The sequence below is a fragment of the Penicillium manginii genome, assembly GCF_028828005.1.
Source record: "Penicillium manginii strain IBT 31320 chromosome Unknown utg000004l:1.0-7231830.0:1.0-7236170.0, whole genome shotgun sequence".
NCBI lineage: Eukaryota > Fungi > Ascomycota > Eurotiomycetes > Eurotiales > Aspergillaceae > Penicillium > Penicillium manginii.
Window position 1 is genome coordinate 2,972,795 of NW_026643105.1, and position 18,470 is coordinate 2,991,264.

At 40.1% G+C, this 18,470-nt stretch overlaps 5 protein-coding genes across 5 annotated transcripts; 2 read left to right on the top strand and 3 right to left on the bottom strand.

Moving 5' to 3' along the window:
• Positions 1-3,356: 3,356 nt before the first annotated feature.
• N7533_004853 (uncharacterized protein) lies at positions 3,357-3,879 on the bottom strand (the record flags this gene model as incomplete). Its single annotated transcript, XM_057101503.1, has 2 exons — positions 3,357-3,448; positions 3,528-3,879. 2 exons carry the CDS (start codon positions 3,877-3,879, stop codon positions 3,357-3,359), a joined length of 444 nt encoding a protein of 147 aa, XP_056961133.1.
• Positions 3,880-5,265: 1,386 nt separating this feature from the next.
• On the bottom strand, positions 5,266-5,508 carry N7533_004854 (uncharacterized protein; the record flags this gene model as incomplete). Its single annotated transcript, XM_057101504.1, has 1 exon — positions 5,266-5,508. One exon carries the CDS (start codon positions 5,506-5,508, stop codon positions 5,266-5,268), a length of 243 nt encoding a protein of 80 aa, XP_056961134.1.
• A 1,185-nt stretch (positions 5,509-6,693) lies between these two features.
• On the bottom strand, positions 6,694-6,987 carry N7533_004855 (uncharacterized protein; the record flags this gene model as incomplete). The annotated part of the gene is made up of 1 exon (XM_057101505.1): positions 6,694-6,987. The coding sequence occupies one exon, from the start codon at positions 6,985-6,987 to the stop codon at positions 6,694-6,696; it is 294 nt and encodes a 97-aa protein (XP_056961135.1).
• Positions 6,988-9,462: 2,475 nt separating this feature from the next.
• Positions 9,463-9,939, top strand: N7533_004856 (putative NlpC/P60-like cell-wall peptidase; the record flags this gene model as incomplete). The annotated part of the gene is made up of 1 exon (XM_057101506.1): positions 9,463-9,939. The coding sequence occupies one exon, from the start codon at positions 9,463-9,465 to the stop codon at positions 9,937-9,939; it is 477 nt and encodes a 158-aa protein (XP_056961136.1).
• An 885-nt stretch (positions 9,940-10,824) lies between these two features.
• Positions 10,825-13,079, top strand: N7533_004857 (ankyrin repeat domain-containing protein; the record flags this gene model as incomplete). The annotated part of the gene is made up of 2 exons (XM_057101507.1): positions 10,825-10,947; positions 11,013-13,079. 2 exons carry the CDS (start codon positions 10,825-10,827, stop codon positions 13,077-13,079), a joined length of 2,190 nt encoding a protein of 729 aa, XP_056961137.1.
• Positions 13,080-18,470: the final 5,391 nt, after the last annotated feature.

An 18,470-nucleotide genomic window follows, 5' to 3' on the forward strand; every position in this document is an offset into this window, starting at 1 on the left:
CTACCAATACATGTCCTAATATATACAATGTCTCCTTGCAGCCCATACAGGGTTACTTTCTGTATATATCATCTCAGCTATCATTATCGCGGTGGATCCTCGCGGGATAGTAATTTTGTTAGTAGACTGGCTCAAAGGCGCTTCTTTAAGTGTTTAATATCCTATTCTTAGTAGTTGAAGTATGTCTATAGTCTCTAGTACGAGATAGTAGATGGGGGTTAGTTTAGGGGGGGAGGTACATTTATATTAGTTAATATGGCTAAGTGACGTCTAGTTAGCCTATAGTGATTACAAACTATACTAAGGCTCACACTACTTCTAGATTCAGTATCTAGTTCTGATTATCTAATAGTAACTTTCTATTTAGAAAGAAGGATATCCCCTCAGTAAGTGTAGGTATATTATAGTATTCCTATCCGGTATATAGTCTACTTCTAATATCAAAAGAGAAAGTATTCTATAGTCTCTCTTACTTATCCACATACACATTAATCTATCTTGGCGATGTTAATTTGATGAAGATATCCGTTGAGTCTTGCCATATCAGTCCGGAGTTAGGCCAGTACGCTTGTTTCTTTCCACGATAATTGATCATACAGCTGCCGGGTGTGTTTCCCTAGGAGTGCTGCACCCACTCGTTTAGAATGTTGCCCTATGTTCTTTGCCAATTGTATCCTGGGGGACATACTTGGTACGCTGGTCATGGCGCTGTCGGAGCCCTTAATGAGGTATATTACGCTGGTCATCCATTTGTGATTGGTTCTGTTTAGATGCATGGCGCTCTGACGTCAACAGATGCATGCTGGAGTTCTATTCTGGTCCCTTCATTTCTGACTCGTTTGTATGTGACGCACCTGAACTGGTTCGACAAGAGCTGGATAGGGGTAGAGAGATCCGATGACCTCAACGATATGCTCACTTGCGCCGCGCCAAGACTGAAGGATTGATGCCAAAGGTGCTAGATTATCTTGCGACTGCTTGGTATCGCAAAGGAATTTCTCTCCGCATCCCTACTTCGTGTCAAAAAAAAGAGAAACCTTGCTGAATTCCATTCTACTTACACAAGAGAATCGAAATCGGACAGACCCCACAGATACTGGCCGATCCTCTGGTAATTTCTACACCACCATGATAAAATAGTCGATAAGAGTGCATAACGAGTGTAGTTGTTGGAAAGGGCCTACGAGCCACGTAAATAAATGGCCCGACCAGGAAAAAGAAGAAGAAAAGTAAAATAAGTAGCCGGGTGTGGCGGTGGTCAAAATGTGGAATACTTTCTAGATATTCCTTAATCATTCATCAGAATCAATTGCATAAAATCAAAGGAGCGGTCTAAATATCTGAAATTTCATAGGCTTTGTAAGGGCCACAAAGATGGCCATCAATAAAGTATTACCCTCGAGAGCATGCTGCTAAGGGTCGACACAAATAACGAATACATTCGTACTTGTTGCACTTCATGGGATTGAGTATCCTAATTGACATGATACCTGTTTTGCGAAAGAGGATTCATGGACGCTTAGGGGTAGTGCGAAAATGACAAATCTTTCGCTAGGTGAAGAGATAGCGTGGTCCCCGAGATTTCCGTAAGAGATATCCGGTTTTAATATCAGGAAGACTGGCTAATAAAATTCACCTTATTCATTTAGCCAATCTACAGGGAGGTTTTGGCGAACAGAACAGATTGCTTCCAAAGTATGGGCTCGAACACATATACCAGCGTCAGTGTAGCAAAGCAGGAGGTTGGTACCCGTGACCTAACGGGTAACTATTCTATGGGCCAAGTTCCTGTTGTACTAATTGCACTTGAAGAATTAATTGAGTGGCTGCAATATCTCTTGATATTAGTGGCTTCTCCTACCAGTCCGAGGGCAGGGAATTCTTCTATTGTGAAACAGCCGGAGCCCAGGTCTGTCGGAATCCAATATCTGCATCACTTGTCACGGGCTAATGCTAGTTAGGGCGTCAAGATTATACGAGAGTCAGTTGGGAAAGGACCGGTAAGACTGCCACAAATTCGTGGCGTCTGCTGCGATCGACCACATGTATCCCTAGCGCCGCGGAAGAGCTTTCGAAGCTTTTCCAGAATGCCGAGATCTGTAGTCCCCCAGACACCACCTTATTTAGAATTATGCAGAAGGCCTCGAGAGCATGTTTTGCCTTGCTAGATTCGATGTAGGGGATTCAAGTGATTCATGTCAAAGGGTACGAAAGCAGGACCGATGTTGTGCACAATCACCAGTGAAGCACGCTGAAGATCTACCACCGATGGCTGGACTTTGACGGTATACATCAGCGAACCTCGTGTCGGAACTGGATTCTTCGCAGGGCGAAAAAAGAAAGCGGAAAGCACGAACCCTTCTTTTGCGGCCACATAGTAGAAGAGCTCTTATCCCTTTCCATCTCTTCGGTGTTTGGAGCCTCTAAGACCCCTTGAATCATCGAGATGATGTATATGCACCAGATCCCACGTCTACTCCGGTACATGCCACACCAGATAAATTTGACGCCCTCAGAGGGCGGCTTGATGGTCGCGTGGGAAGATAATGAGACAGAGTTGTTCCGGAAGCATGGTCTCGGTGGAGCGGCGTATCATGTGATAAACCATGAGCAAAGTAGTACCAGCATGAAGCGGGAGCTCCTGCACTCGGACCCAGGTAAGTTTCGCTCGATCGTCGCTTGAAGTTGGCAATAACTTGGTCAAATTACATGGAATAAGACCTAATGACAATTCTGCAATCAAGAGGTTTCGTGCTGGTTCATCGCAGCGGTCGGCCCCCAAGGGCTTTTGAAGTGGACTATATCGGGTTATTTCGGCTAAGCAATAGTTAACGATACCTCTACGTCAGATTGCAACCACATAACCTGAAACTGATTTCTAATTGTCTGAACAAAAGACTTCAAGCTAATTGTAAGCCCTGTGAGGGATCTTTGTCATACCAACAGATTAGATTATTGCTCAGCATGATCAAAAACATGTTAACACGACGCCATGTTCAGCACAATACAGGTCATTTACCCTGTCAGAAAGATCTATATACTGTGTAACGATCGAAGCCTTCAGTGCCTGGGCACGTGCCTTAAGCACATGACCCGGGCAGCCGCTCATGTGTAGATAGTTGCGATAGGAGCTTCTCTCCTTCTTCTCTTCTCTTCTCTCTCTCTCAGCTTAATACATTCGTTCAATATTACTGCTATCTTTCAAAGCATTTGAGTCCTTACAAACTGCCATGTCTTCTTATCACGGAGGATCTAAGTCTATTATAATTAAATCTTCGAGACGTTATATTATGGTATAGCGACTAGCAATAACTAGCTGGTTTCACTGAATTTTAAAGCCCTGACGCGACAGGGCTTCATAGAGCGGCACCAATGAGCAGCACAGCTCCGGAGGCAAGGAGAGCGTTGAGTCCAGGAACCAAAGTGCTGGCAGCATTTTTATCATAGTCTGTGTCAGAGTCAGCATTTTAGGGCTCTATCTTCAGTAGCTGTTGAGCGGGCTAAAAAATGATTATAGAAAAGCTTACCGCCGCTTTGGCACTGTTCAGCAGCATCCATAAATCGATCTTGAAAGTCTGAAAGGCTGGAGGAAAGCTCGCTCAGGTCACCAGAGTCACATCCCTTCTGGATACAGGTGCTCAAGTCATTTGCTGAAGACTGGGCCGCGGTGAAAGATGATGCGTTACAGAGACAATTCATCGAAGCGTCATCACTGCTTCCACACTCGTCCTTGAGGCCGGCGTTGCTGTAAAAGTCGTCGAGGCAGCTTTTTATGCATTGAGGGGCGTCCCCGACAATGTCATCCCAGCTTTGAAAGTCGCTGGCAGTGGTGACGGAGATAGAGGCGAGGCCCATGAGGGCAACACATAGAAAACGCATGGCTGTTTCTGAATCAAGCTTTCTGGAGAAGAAAAATCGTTGGAAATAATTCAAGGGCTCAGAGCTGCGAAGTATACTGTAAATTGTGGTAATGATAAAACCATCCCGGGAAGGGTTACGGCTCATAGTTATAAGGGTAGGCTCCCCAAGGCCTCAGCCGCAATTTGCCATTTTCGTATCTCAGGCGATGTCCGTGCATATACTAAATGCTCTTGAAGTGGAATTGCCATGGGTGATGATCAACAAGGAGAATTGTCGTTACATCTGAATACGAGACAGAGCAACATTTGTCTAGCGGACGATGCCTTGGCAAAAATTCTTTGACTTGAGCAGGGGCGGGCCGAAAGGACGGAAAAGGAACCGGAGTGGTCTATCACCCTCTACACGAGCCTTGGCATCCCACCAAAGAACCACAATAGCAGGACCTATCGGGGTACCGTCCTCGTATTCAATGCCAATCGCGATCCCTGCGCGGAGTATTTTACCCCTTTTCTACACACACAAGCTATATACGAAGAGCCTCAGCTACAGTACTCATTGTCGATTCATGTCAGATAGGTATTAGCCCGCAAAATGAAGGAAGGCCAAAACGCGATAATTAATGATCTATCTGGGAGGAGTATAGCTGATTAGCGGCTAGGCGCGAGTTTTTTGGGCCTCAAATATCCTACTACAATGATTTTCTTTCTTCGAGGGTGATTTTTTTGCCTAATATTGGTGATGAGAGCTGTGACACAGAAGTTCTAAAGGGTTGTGGGCCATTTCTCGTATTTTAGGGAGGATTGTTTACATTGTCCCCACTAAACCGGGCCTAGCCTCTCCTGCCATATGGTATATAGTCCAAATTATTCAGAATCTGCCTATAGAGTCACAGATTTTACAACGAAGCCTTAGTTAGATATTCGAGCGACTTAAGAGAGTTTCCCATGTGGGAGATTCCAGAAATTGATAGTGATTCGCCGCAAAAAATGGCTCAGGGCAGCCCCGTGATAAATTCTATTGTATACATGTGGATTTATGGGATTCTTGTAGGTGATTGGTGATATTATGTTATATATATAATTTTCAACCTTTCAAGGCTTCCGGAATAATAGTCTGGCCATCACCAATATACAATTGGACAGTAATGTGGTGTATCATCCAAGGAGGGCGCGAGCCTGGGCTTCAATAATGGTGATGAGGTCTACTTCCGCAACAACGCCTTTCGTCGCGGGTGCCTCAGTAGCGACTCCATGCTCATCCCCACGGCCACTCTGGCCCTCAAGCCCAAGAATATCAATAGGGTCGAGACGGGTATCACACCGTTAAGTTCGTTGACAGCGTATCATACCACAACCCTCCTTCCTGTCACACTTTTTGCCCAAAAATGGATCAAGCGCTCCTGATTTAGGCCTTGGTAGTATCGCAGCAGCACTTCTGGGCAAAAGTATGGCACCCGTCGCTGGTCATATGAGAGAACTTGTAAGGTTCGCAGTACTGCTCACATTTGCCCGCCCAGAATTTGCTGCAGGAGCTAGGTTTGTGGCAGGTACCGGATCGCGCACCTAGGGTGTTGCCGAGACTCGGCTTGGGGGTTGCGAATACGCCGGCGGTAAAGATGGCGAGAATGTAAATTAGGTTGGCTTTCATTTTGATTTCCACTGATAGAAATTGAATCGATTTGCTTTATGGTTGTTGATTTGTTCGCCCTTGGATTTCTCGTGCGGAGGTTGTGCAAATTTCAAGGATGAGAAGGAAGAAGAGAAGGAATTTATAGCCGAGTCAAGTGGGTGATTGAAAACCTGAAGATTTAGCCTTGGGAGATCTTCATCATATTTGGTGATATCCAGCGAAGTTGTCGGATCGTCGCTTGGTATAGCCGAATTGGAGAGAGACAATAGGCGTCGAAGTTGCACGGCCGATTAATAAACCAGTATACAACTCTCATATGGTAGGCCAAAGCTGTTGGCTTCTTCAGAGCAAAAGAGATAATTAACAAACATGCCTTTTGAAAATCACTGATCGCACAGCTATGCACAAATCTTCATTATTTTGCGACTCCATGATAACTTTCGCCGGATAAATAAGGAGATAAGTAACTTACAAGCCTGAATACTTTTACATGATGAAAGCACAAACTAGCTCCTTAAAGAAATTTCCTTCGTGTTGGCGGATGACAGAACCGAGGCACCCCACAATTTTGTTGATCACTTCGTATTTCCAGAATTGATCGGCATTAATAATATTCAACCGTGAATGGGGGTCTCTAACCAATCCTGATATGGTTCTCGAAGGGCCTCTTCCGGAATCTAGTACCTCACATCCTAAGGTAAGATCCCGAAGGTTTTAGTTTCTTGGAATTTCGCTGCTAGTGCAGTGTTATTGACCGCACGCTGGTGAAGTTTTCCCCTTGTTTCGTAAAGCTGAGAATATGTCCGTCTCTGAAAGAAACTAGACCGAGAAGATTTGTATTTCTAGACGACTCATCTGCTTACCCGCTAGTATATACCTCACAAGCCTCCTATTTTTTAATGAGCCAATCTGAAGAAGGGGTACCATGGATCTCATTCTGGGAAGGTTATGCATCGGCGTAGAACAAAGCTGGTTCCTGAATATGTTTTTCTAGATATATTCCTATATATTCTCAAGCTGCCTGAACCTTCTCCATGGCAGCCCGATGGTACCAAAGAGTCCATTTCCTCTTTACCGCAATACTTGTGTAGAATGTCACAATGAAGTAAGAACATAAAGGCAATAAAACCAGCAAGAACTCAGCAAATGAATGTCCAAATCCCCTTCCTTTCTAACCGACCCTCTTATAGGCGCGTAGTGCAACTAGCAGCTTGAAACCTTGAAGCTACCCATCGCAGCGCTGAGCTCGTGGTCATTCCAGTCATCCGACGCAATACCAATCTGAGTGCGGCACTTGCTGTCGCTGTACACGCGCAGGGTGCAGTCAGAGCCCCACTCATTCTCCCAGTCGATAACCTCGCCGGCGCTGGAGGAGGCTTTGGTGCAGCGACGGTTGTTTTCGCCATCCCACTGACCGGCGGTAGTGGAGAAGATCCAGGCGTTGGCCATGGGCAGCACTGTGACGAGGGCGGAGATGGTGGTAGCGGCGAATTTCATTTTGGTGGATTGTTTGGGAGATTGAATGAACTGGAAAGTTTGTAATGAGTTTTTGGGAGTGGTTGGTTGATTGAGGCTCTTGAGTCTGATATGAGTAGATAATGGTCATAGAAGGCAGGAAAGATGGAGGTATTTATGCTTTATCCGGATTGATTGCCATGAGTTTCTTCGTGAAGTTTCGAATGACATGGCCACTCCATCTGCTCATTCTCGTGTCTTCTTCAGCTGAAGCCCAAAATAGTTCATCACGAACGATCGGCAATTGACAATGATGTTGATCGGGGCTGCCAAGGATGTATACGATGACCAGAAGGACCCAAATTGCGGGGCATTTTGACAAGTAAAGATTGTATACGAAGCTATTCGTAGTGATTAAGTTTGAGGTCAATGAGTATCAATCGACCGCCTAACATACCGCATTGAGGAGGGGTTCAACTATGACTTCGTAAACTCTCGTCTTAGTATCGTGGGTCTCTTCTGGGCAGGCCGAATATAGCATCGTAACGCCTTAGTATATTCTAAAGATGAACACTAGCTTACCGACGTTCGATCTAGCGGTGCTTCGGCGAATCTATACATGCCCAGTAATTCTATCATCAAGTTCTTTCGTTTGTCGAGCGAAAACAAGCCGTGACGTTGCGTGTTTGTCTGACTAGGAAAGTTCTCTAAGCGGCTCAGAGTGGCTGACGTTGGCATGCATTGCCCAATCAGGTAAAATCACAGGTGGATCAATTTAAGTCTTGACAAAAAGCTGAATGGATGGCTGTGCCAAGATTCTCCTACATTTAGAGGCTCTTAGCTCTCGTGTTTGCATCTATGAATAGGTCGGGTTCGTTGTTTACCTCCGACCGGACCGGGTGGCTTGGCACTAACCCACCCCTTTTTTGTGTGAACTGACGAAGAAGTATGAAGGACTTGGGAGTCGAAAAAGAATCCTGCATTAAGTTGTTAATAGGGACTTTCACATTTAGATGGATCAAACTTAATCTTCTAATGCTCTGTATGGAGTTTGACTCGGAGAAGAAAGCATAGAGAGCGTGAAGGCAGGAAATCTGTCGGATGACGTCTTGTTCGGTGATTTCGGCTCAAGCCTGAGGAAAGTGTAGAACTATTATCGAGCAGTTAGGATCATAGTCAAATTACCACTTTCATGTTCAACAAATTTATTTTACAATTCGAAGTCAAGATCTCCTTGGATCTGGACACAGAGAGACTATCACAGCCGTTGAGTGTATCGCTGCTGATGGCCAGCTGATGGATCCAGTGTTCATACTCAAAGGCTCTGCGTTCATGGAAGCTGAGTATTAGGGGAGCGAGGCTCTTCCACCTTATGCAAACTAACGCCTATTCTCCAAAGGGTTGGATCTCCCGAAAAACTAGCCGCTGAATGGCTTGGCACTTCAATAATGCCACGAAAAGTGGGACGGAGAGAGCGGAAAAACGCATATACTAACCATCGACGGCCAAGACACCCATTTCACGGATCTCCTACAGAAATCTCAAGATTAAAACCTTATTGGTTTCGCTTTCGAGCCCCAGTCAACTCATCTCTCTCAGCCTCTTCATGGCCATTTTCTGCGTTGTGTTAGTTGTTACATGGGCGAAACCGGAGTAGAGTATTTTTCTGGGACAACAGGTCTTCCAGAATTGAATTACTGCTGGCGAGTTTCCATCCGACATATTTTCTTCGGGGTTTGCCCGCTTTGAAGATATAACCCAGCCAATCGCAGATGCAACTCGTGTAGCGCGAGGCTCAAGAGTAATTCTTTTAGCGGCACCGGAAAATAATTATTACATCCTGTTCGTTTCATTCCTCAAGATTGCAGTGGCTTGTTGATCTTTCATCCTCCTGCCAAGCAATCTTGGGTTTTGGTTAGACCCTGCCGATCGTCCATGCGACTCGTATAGAAACGGGACTATTTTTGGCAGCGTGACCGAAGCTTTCGAACCTCACATCGTATTTGCCTCGGATATTTTACTTGGGACATTTAACCCCCAGGGTAAGATTCATATTCACCATCTTCCTCGTCTTATGAGAAATTGAGAATTAAAAAGTCTAATTACGAGGTCTTTGTAGATGAGTTCTGAACTTGCGGGAAAATCAACTCAAATGCATACTTCCCCATCGTCTACAACAAGTTCCCAGCTTTCGTTAACATACTTCCTAGCACTAATTTTAGACAGATCTGCCTCAGCGATGATCCTGTTGGGCTGTGCAATCCCATCGCGTTCGACACGTGTTGAAGATCGACACACTAGTTATACAAGTCCTGCCTGAAGTACAAGATTCTGGTTACAAGTTTCAAGCCAATCAAAATTTGCACCATCTCTTGTGGCAATCGAAAGGAAAAAGAGTCCTAAGAAACACAATAACTCTGACTGAAGAATCACCAATACGCAGTATTCACATAATTGGCTCTGTTCGCCATTGTGCAGCTTATCAACTTGGCTCTGAGCCTAGCTGCAGCTTTCTCTATGGCCAATGCATACAAAATCACTACCGATGATGTCAATTATCGCAAAGGCGCGGGTGATGTGGTTGTCACATCATACGACCAGGGTGCCGATATCAAGATCACCTGCCAGGCATATGGTGAAGATATTCACGGCAACTCTATCTGGGATAAGACCTCTGATGGCTACTATGTTTCCGACTACTATGTGAAGACCGACTCAGATAGCATGGTAACTAAGGACTGCGGCGGCGGCAGCTCTGGCTACGGTGGCTCATCCTACAAGGGCGAGATATGCCGTAAGGAGATCCTCTTCCGCGGTGAATATTGGGTTTCACGTCACGTCGCATACTCTATGAGCGCCTATTACCCGGACCCAGATGGCCGCAAATACCGCACCGACTTCTCAAGTTTCGTGAGCATGGCTGTTTATGTCGTTGTCCGCTTTCATTTTGCTCTCTTTACAAACCTGCTCAAAAAAAAAGGCAAAATAAGTTGAAGAAAATTGATAAAAAAGCAAATAATTAACAACAATAATAGGGTCTCAAAAAAATCAACAATACTAGTACTCGTGTCATCCTGCCCACCCATAACGTGGTAAGCGTTATAGGTATAAGATATGAGGTGATTAAACTTTGATTCTGGGATATCATATGGCTAACTCTCGACAAAAGAGATCGTTTTGGTTCTTTTTCTATCTGCTACGGTACCTTGGAAGGTGGAGTGGAAAGTAAAGCAGGCGTGACTCAAGGGGAATCGAACCCCAGGTTAGGCAGTATGGGTTACTTAAAAAGCAGCCTTGATCTGGTTGGCTTCGATTGAAATCACCTTTACTAACTGTAAACCGATATCTGAAATCTATTTCTATGACCCACAAACCGCAATTTACGTCTGGTTATTTCTTCCTAGCCATTGCCCTCCGAAACGGTGCTCTTTTTGGCATCAAAAATGTGGAAGACTTGGCCAAAAATGGCCTTTCCAGTGGAAAGCCTATTGAATTACGCCGGAAGGATAGATATCTGAGAAAGCCTGTTCTCAGAAATGTCACATCTGATGGCTCACACGACTTTACACTCCATAAAGACAGGTCTTGTGAGTTACTGCGTGGAATAGTCACGACAGCTGGACACAGAAGGAGTGTACCTCACGAGGGGCTTTAGATAATAACCGGCCCCACATGTGGGGCCGGTTACTGTATCAAGAACACATCGTTGGATTGTAGTGACATGAAGTGCGGCTGAGCCCGACCCCAATCCCCACTTGACCCAGTGACAACCAAACCTCTCACCTTAGCGGGAGTAATCGGTCAAAGCATCGAGCCCACTCGGCACAGCACCGCCAGGAGCTTTTTACTCTCGCGGAAGTGACCAGTTTTCTGGCCGCCATGGACGACCGAGTCAGTCGATACCGCACTGAGCCAGTTCAGATAATCTCCGTTAAGTCTGAGCGGCCTGAGTCTGCGCAAGATGGCGATATTCTAGGGTCCTCGGCGGATATGAACGGAGCCGTGAGTGCGCAATTAATTGCCCGCCTTAACCAAAAATGATGAGTATTCAAGATAACCTAGTACAGGTCGCGCACAATGACCTGCTACTCTATGCTGCCGGCGAAAACGATGTCGACAGAGCCATCGCTCTCTTGTCACAGGGAGCGAGAATCGACTACGTCGACAGCAGAGACGGCCAAACGCCGCTTCACAAGGCGTGTTCTAGCGGCAATTCAGAGATTGTCAAGCTCATTATCCAACGCTGTGCTGATGTCGATGCTCGGGATTTCCTCGGAAACACGCCATTGCATGTTGCCTGCTCTACGAGGAATGAGGGTGCTGTTAAGTTGCTGATTGAGGGTGGGGCGGACGTTAACAAGATGATGAATAACGGTGAGACGGCGCTGCATGTGGCGAGTAATCTCGGGACGGTCGGGATCCTGCGCTTGCTGCTTGAGACTGATGTGGAAATTGATGTCAAGGGTAATGATGGGCGCACACCGTTGCATAAAGCGGCGATTGGGGGTTCACAGGACACTGCTGAGATGTTGCTTCAGTTCCGGGCGGCAGCTGATGTTGTTGATCATTGGGGACAGACGGCGTTACATTTGTGTTTGAGTGGGAAACAGGTTGAGGTTATGGAGGTTCTGCTTCGGTATGGGGCGGATGTGAATCTGGTTGATGACGATGGGAATACGGTGCTGCATAAGGCCTGCCAGTTTGGGCGGAAGGATGTCGTGAAGCTTTTGCTCAAGTATGGGGCAGATGCTGACATGAAAGGGTATGAAGGCATGTCGGCGCTGCAACTGGCCAAACAGCGGGGCTTGAAAGAGATAGTGGACTTGCTTGCTCAATATTCGAAGCTTTCTGATGAACTCGAGAAGCAGCCTTTGTCGTATACCAGACCTATGAGTGATGATACAGTGGGCCGGCCTATCCGTGATTCGATCGGAAAGGTAAGCGAAAATCCCGAGGAAGAAAGTAGAGGGATGCACCTGACGACCGAATCCAACCCCAATCTCTGGAGCGGAGTACGTCGCGATAACGGCGACGGTTTCGTCCTAGCTAGCTACGACAACCACGATATCAGCTTCGATGCGAAATTGGAATCTATCAGGCCATGTGTACACGAAGGGAGAGAGATGCATGAGATTCAGCTAAAGCTCAACTTCATGCGACCATATTCTATGAGTCATCGCATCCGGTATGCCCAGGTCGACGCTATTGTCAGCTCCAATAATTCCGAACATGGTCCTCACATCCGGGGAGTATTGCCCCAGGCAGATCGAATGGAGGTTTCCGAACAGGAGATCACCTCCGGTCAGAAGTTTACAGTTGGCGCCGCTGGCACCGGCGGGCCATCGAATGTAAATATCAGTATGGAAGGTTCAAAGACTCGGAAGTCGACGTACAAAGGTGTCCGAATCATCCATGGAGCTATAAGAGACAGACTACATGCTTCCTGGCGACTGTACGAGGAACCGGGGAGTAAGAGCGGGTTACCTGAAATTGTTCGCTTGCTGTTGTTTGTGAACTGTGAGGCAGAGTTTGACATACGGCTGAGTCTCTCCGCCAAGGCGTGTTATCTTTTCTCCTTTGGAATCCCACGCACGTTAACGGCTCCTGAAGGTCCTGTTTATTCGATACCCAAGCTCGATGTCATCTCTGCATACGACCAGGAGTCAAGACTGCGGCAAATGCTGGACGTTGCAGATCGCGCGGCCATGATGGTAGAAGAAGCAGATGAACTTCGAAAGAGCTTCTCACAGGCAATCCGTGCTCACAAGAAGAAGCATCTGATAATGCAAGCGAGAGCGAAAGAAAGCTGTATCCAAGAATGGTCGGATATCGTTAACGCGTCTAAGTCCGGCGAATTCACAAATTTACGTGAGATGATGCTAGCAATGGAGGAGTCAGCGCCAGGACCCGAGCTTGACCGATCAAGACGCCAGGAAGATAGGCTTGGCTCACCTGCTATGCCGCGAAGGTGGCCGTCACCAGGGGAAGCGCGATGGGATAACCCACCGAGGGCTGAGCGGCCGCGGATGCTCTCAGGGTATCAGGAACGAAGAGGCTATAATCCAGCGTCACAAAATGCCCTAGAGTCCTTCTCTGCTGTAGGACCAGGGTACAATATCTCTAGGTTGGCATAAGGTGGTTGAAGTATGAGTACATCTAGCATGTCTTCAAGTCCTATAAACATGGTGGAATATTCTCCATAGCTTGCTAGAGTATATCCTTTAAATCACTGCACTTGAGGATCAACGCGGAATAGTCCTATATTTAAAATTGAAGGTAAATATATGGTACGGTTATCAGTTTGGAGACCTGGGATGGTAATGTCAAATGATTTTACTGTGACATGTCTTTCATCATGAAGGGTCTGTTGGGCAGTCCCCAGTGTCGACATCCCACAGCTTGATACCATTTTCTAATATGAAATTGACGGAAGCCGAGGTGAGGAGACTTGAACCACTGGAGAAGGTGACCAAGCTAACCAGGTTGCAATTGGCCTTGCGGGCCCAGAGGCGTTTCTCGCTGTTTGTATCCTATAGCTTGATAGTCTCATCGACTGAAGTCGAGGCGAGGACCATCTATGAGTAGACCGTTCGGATCGCTCACCTGTGGAGCGGGTTATACAAAAGTACTTATACACTCAGATTCGAAATTGGCTTCCACGTTTTACAGAGAGAGATTGTTTCTGGAACCCCAATTTGAAACATACTACACTGGATACAGTTAGCGCGGACGCAGAGGCTTCTTTGCAAATCTTACAGAATCAGGTTCTTTCAAGGCTTTATTATGCCAGCTGTAAATTACATATACAGGAAAACGCACAGTCATCAATATATGATTGATGATTCAGCTAAATAACACGTGAACCGCAAAGTTGAATATACTGCCACACCGGAGGCACCTACAGTAGCCAACGCAGCATGAAATGAAGGAATGGATTGATCACATATCGATGGCCGGATCCCCAGTTTTACATGTGAGCAGGGTGACGGAATAAGACTGTGTACTGGGATACTAGGGCCTAATATTTGGTGCTGCTTAGCAACGCAGGTTTTTAGCAAATCAATCACTTGGGAATACTGACCGGCAGATTGCATGGTAAAAGCTAGGTTAGCCATTCTCATTAATATTGAGGGATGTTCTGCACTAAGCTTTATCTTACGAGTGTCCATGACCTACACCTCGAGCTGCTCCGCCTCCTTCCACCGGCCCTACTTCCTATGTGTCGACGTAAGATTGGCTATACTTATTATTGTATTAAGATGCTCTGCGCCGAGCTTTTCTTACGAGTCTCTATAATCTGTATCTCGGGGCTACTCTGCCTTCTCCTATCGGCCCTGTTTTCTGTGTATTAATGTGAGGTTAGCTATGCTTTTTAGTGTATTAGGATGATCTATACTAAGCTTTATCTTACTTATATCTAAGATCTATACCTTAAGTTACTCTAACTTCTTCTTACGGACCCCGCGGACTAAGGGGCCGCAACTTACAAATAGGCCACCGAGAGCTAATCAACTAATAGAACAGGTCACTGTACATATACGTCACGTGCAGCTAATAAGAAGTATTACACGGACACTTCCCAGGAGTAGAGACTAGACGGGAACCGTACTCCTAGGAACGAAATCGGAGCTATGTAGAAAAAATATCTTACACAGAATCAGGTTTAGTAATCACTTAGGGTAAGCTATAATATAGTATCCTCTTAGCGGATATTATCTAGTATATATATAGTTCTACAGATATTCCTAGGGAACGACTATTCCGGAGGATTATATAATATACTATATAATCCTAGTTAAGGATAGAAAATCTATCCTTTAATAGAATAGGAGTCCTATCTATAGAATAGGAAATACTAGATATATAAAAGACACTTCTTACGTATATATATATATATATATATTTAGTTCTTTATAATTAATTAATCTAAGTTACTATAATATACTTTTAGATTATTCTTTATTTAGATTTATCTCTTATGATAAATATACTATAAGTAGGGAAACTTTTTAGACTAACTTACTTAGTGTACTAACTAGTATCTTCTTTAAAATTACTCTACAGGATCTAAGTCTGTATAAGACTTAGTATAGTAATAGTATAATTATAAGTTGATACTCCAGAAGTATAAATAATAGATATTATAGATAATTAATAATATAGAGAATAACTAGTGAGATTTTAGGAGCAAAAGAGCATGTTCTATTACTATCGGAGAGTTATAGGTTTATATATACTAAGGTCACTACAGTATAGTAACCGAAATAGGCCTATATAGCACTTCTAGGATTATATCCTCCCCTACCTAAGTAAAACTATATCCTTATATTTTAAAGTAATTATTCTATACTATAAACTTTCGGATAAGGTATAGTTTATATATATTCTTTTTAGTCCGATCTTTTAAAGAATAAATAAAAATATAATTAATATTATATTATTGTTACGTTATCCTTATAATTTATTATAATAGTAATAACTTCTATAAAATAGTTAAGTATATATTTAGTAGATTTATAACTTCTTTTCTTTTTTATTCTTCTTTTTTTACTATTTCTCTATCTAATCTTTTACTCTTAAAGTTCTTTTCTACTTAGTCTTTATATCTACTTACTTTTTCTTAAAAATAGATAAGTTATTCTTATAGAATTTTTAATATAATATTAATATTTTAGTTTAGTTTCCCTAAATTATAAATATTAAATTACTATAATAATATTATTATTAGTAACTTATATATTAAAGTAACTATTACTATATATCTCTTATCTATTTCTAAGTCTCTATATCTATTATAAGTTATATCTATTTCTATTATTTCTTATATTTTTTATTAATAATTTAATAAAATTAGTTAATCTAGATATAAATAATAATCTATTAATAGAGTATTTTATAACTAAATTTAATTAAAAAAATTTTAATTAACTAATTCTTTAAAATACTAATTAGTAGATAGAGATAAAGAACTACTAAAATTTTTAATAACTTTATATAGTATAAGTATAATAAATTAGTAATATTACTTCTATAGAAAAAATTTATAACTCTTATAGAAATAGTTTTAGACTATTTATTTCTTATATAACTATAATTATTAATTATAAACTAATTTTTAGAGACTTATATAGAAACTATATTTTTAGAAACTCTACTTTATAGTATTTTTTTTTAAAAGAATCTACTAATTTATCTTTTAGAGAAATTAGAGATAATTAATCTTAATTATCTATTCTTTTTATAAGTTAAATATAATTCTTTCTCTAAAAATAGTAAGTATATTCTTATTTTAGTATTTTTTAAATAGATTACTAACTTTTTCTTATAACTAAAGAAATTTAAATTATAGTATTTTATTAAGAAAAATTCTCTAAATTATAAATCTATAAATATATACTTAGATAAATCTAAGAATACTACTACTTAAAAACTCCTAATTTTTATATCTAACTTTCTTAAACTAACTCTTAAGAATTCTTATATCTTTTAAGAGAATAAATAAAACTAGATCTTTATATATTAAATACTCTACTTTATCCTAGAAATAATTATATATCTTTACTAAAAAAAGTATATTCTTTATTAGTTTTTATAAGAGAGTAGTGAAAAAATCTTAAATTATTCTAATTTAGATATTAAAATAGATAATAATCTCTTAACTAAGTAAGTAAGTCTTTTTTTCTTTTTTTAAATATAATCTTATTTAATCTCTTTTAACTATATTTTATTTCTCTATTATAAAAAAATATAAAAATATCTATATCTTTATATATACTTTTTTTCTATATTTTTTTTATCTAATCTCTATCTAGAAGTAGATAAAAATATTAAGTTAGGATTAAATTTGGTATAAAATATAGAGATAGTCTATTATATAGTAATATATCTAAATTTTACTATATTTATAATTATATTATATTACTAACTTAAGAGTAAGTTTTCTATCTCTTAAATTTTTTTCTTTTTCTACTTTTCTTAATTCTAATTACTAATTTTTCTTTATTATTTCTATCTTAACTCTTTCTATTTTTAAATTTTCTAATATAGATAAGTCTTATTAATCTCTAAAGACCCTATTTTAGATAGAATTAGATATACTATTATATATTTTTATAGATTTATTAATATTTTATTTTAGTTAAGTAAGTTCTAATTATACTAAAAATAATATATAAATTAATATATAGTTATAGATATTAGATTAAATATAAGTATAAGAATTTATTATATTTATTTTATTATTATTTTTATTATTATTCTAATATATTTAACTAGGTTTAAAAGTCTCTTTTTTTATACTTCTAAGTAAATATTTTTTACCTTAAATTCTTTTAAGAATTCTAATTAGAATAAAAATATAGATAATATTACTATAAGTAGTATAGTTAAAGATCTTCTTCTAAACTCTATAATCTTAAAATTATCTTACTCTTACTCTATTATAATATTATCTTATCTTCTAACTATATATAGTTATAATTATAAGTTTATTTATACTCTTTTATTTTAATTTATAAACTAATTTACTTTCTTCTAGTTATTACTAGTCTAGATATATCTAGAAATCCCTTAACTACTAATTTCTTAACTACTTTTAAACTTATAATATTTAAGAGTAAGTCTCTTTATAATATTAATTAGTATAGTAATATTTTTAAATCTTACTATATAAGTACCTAGTTCTATACTATATATATATAGTAAGCTAGAACTATTACTACTAATAGGAATAAGTATATAAAGTATAGAAAGAGTAATAGTCCTTTTATCTTCTATATCTTTATAATTAGTATAGAGAATAATCCTATCTTCTAAAATACTTATATAAACTATTTATTCTATAAGTTTTTAATTATAATTCTCTCTATTTTTCTTACTAATAATTTATAGATTATACTAACTAATTACCTAAGTTTATCTTTAATAAACTCTATTAGATTAATTCTAGTTATTCTAAAATCTAGAAGAAATTTTTTATTTCTAACTTAATTAGAGTTAAGTCTAAATTAGCTAGTCTAATTATCTATAATAATTTACTATATATTATTATATCTACTTCTTATATAGTTAGTTTTTCTTATTCTCTATATACTTAGATATATAATATCTTTTATAATAAGTTCTTATAGTTCTTTCTTTTAAACCCTTCTTTCTCTATATATTAATATAATTAGGCCTAGTATAACTATATTCTTTAATAATTTTCTATTATATAGTAATATCTTTATAAGAATAAGACCTATCTTTATATATTCCTAATTAAATATAGTTGTCTAGAGAATATAGATATAATAAAGATTAATAATAGTAGTAAATTATTCTTTAATTAAATATAGTCTTAAAATAATAAATTTTCTTTTATTTAAAGGTATTTTCTAGAATTTTCTATAAATATTTTTTATAGTATTTTATAGTCTAGATATCTTCTCTAATTTAATCTAATCTAGTTAGTTTTTTTTATAATTCCTTTTTATTAGTATTATAACTACTAGTAATTTTTTAAATAATATCTATTTAGATATATT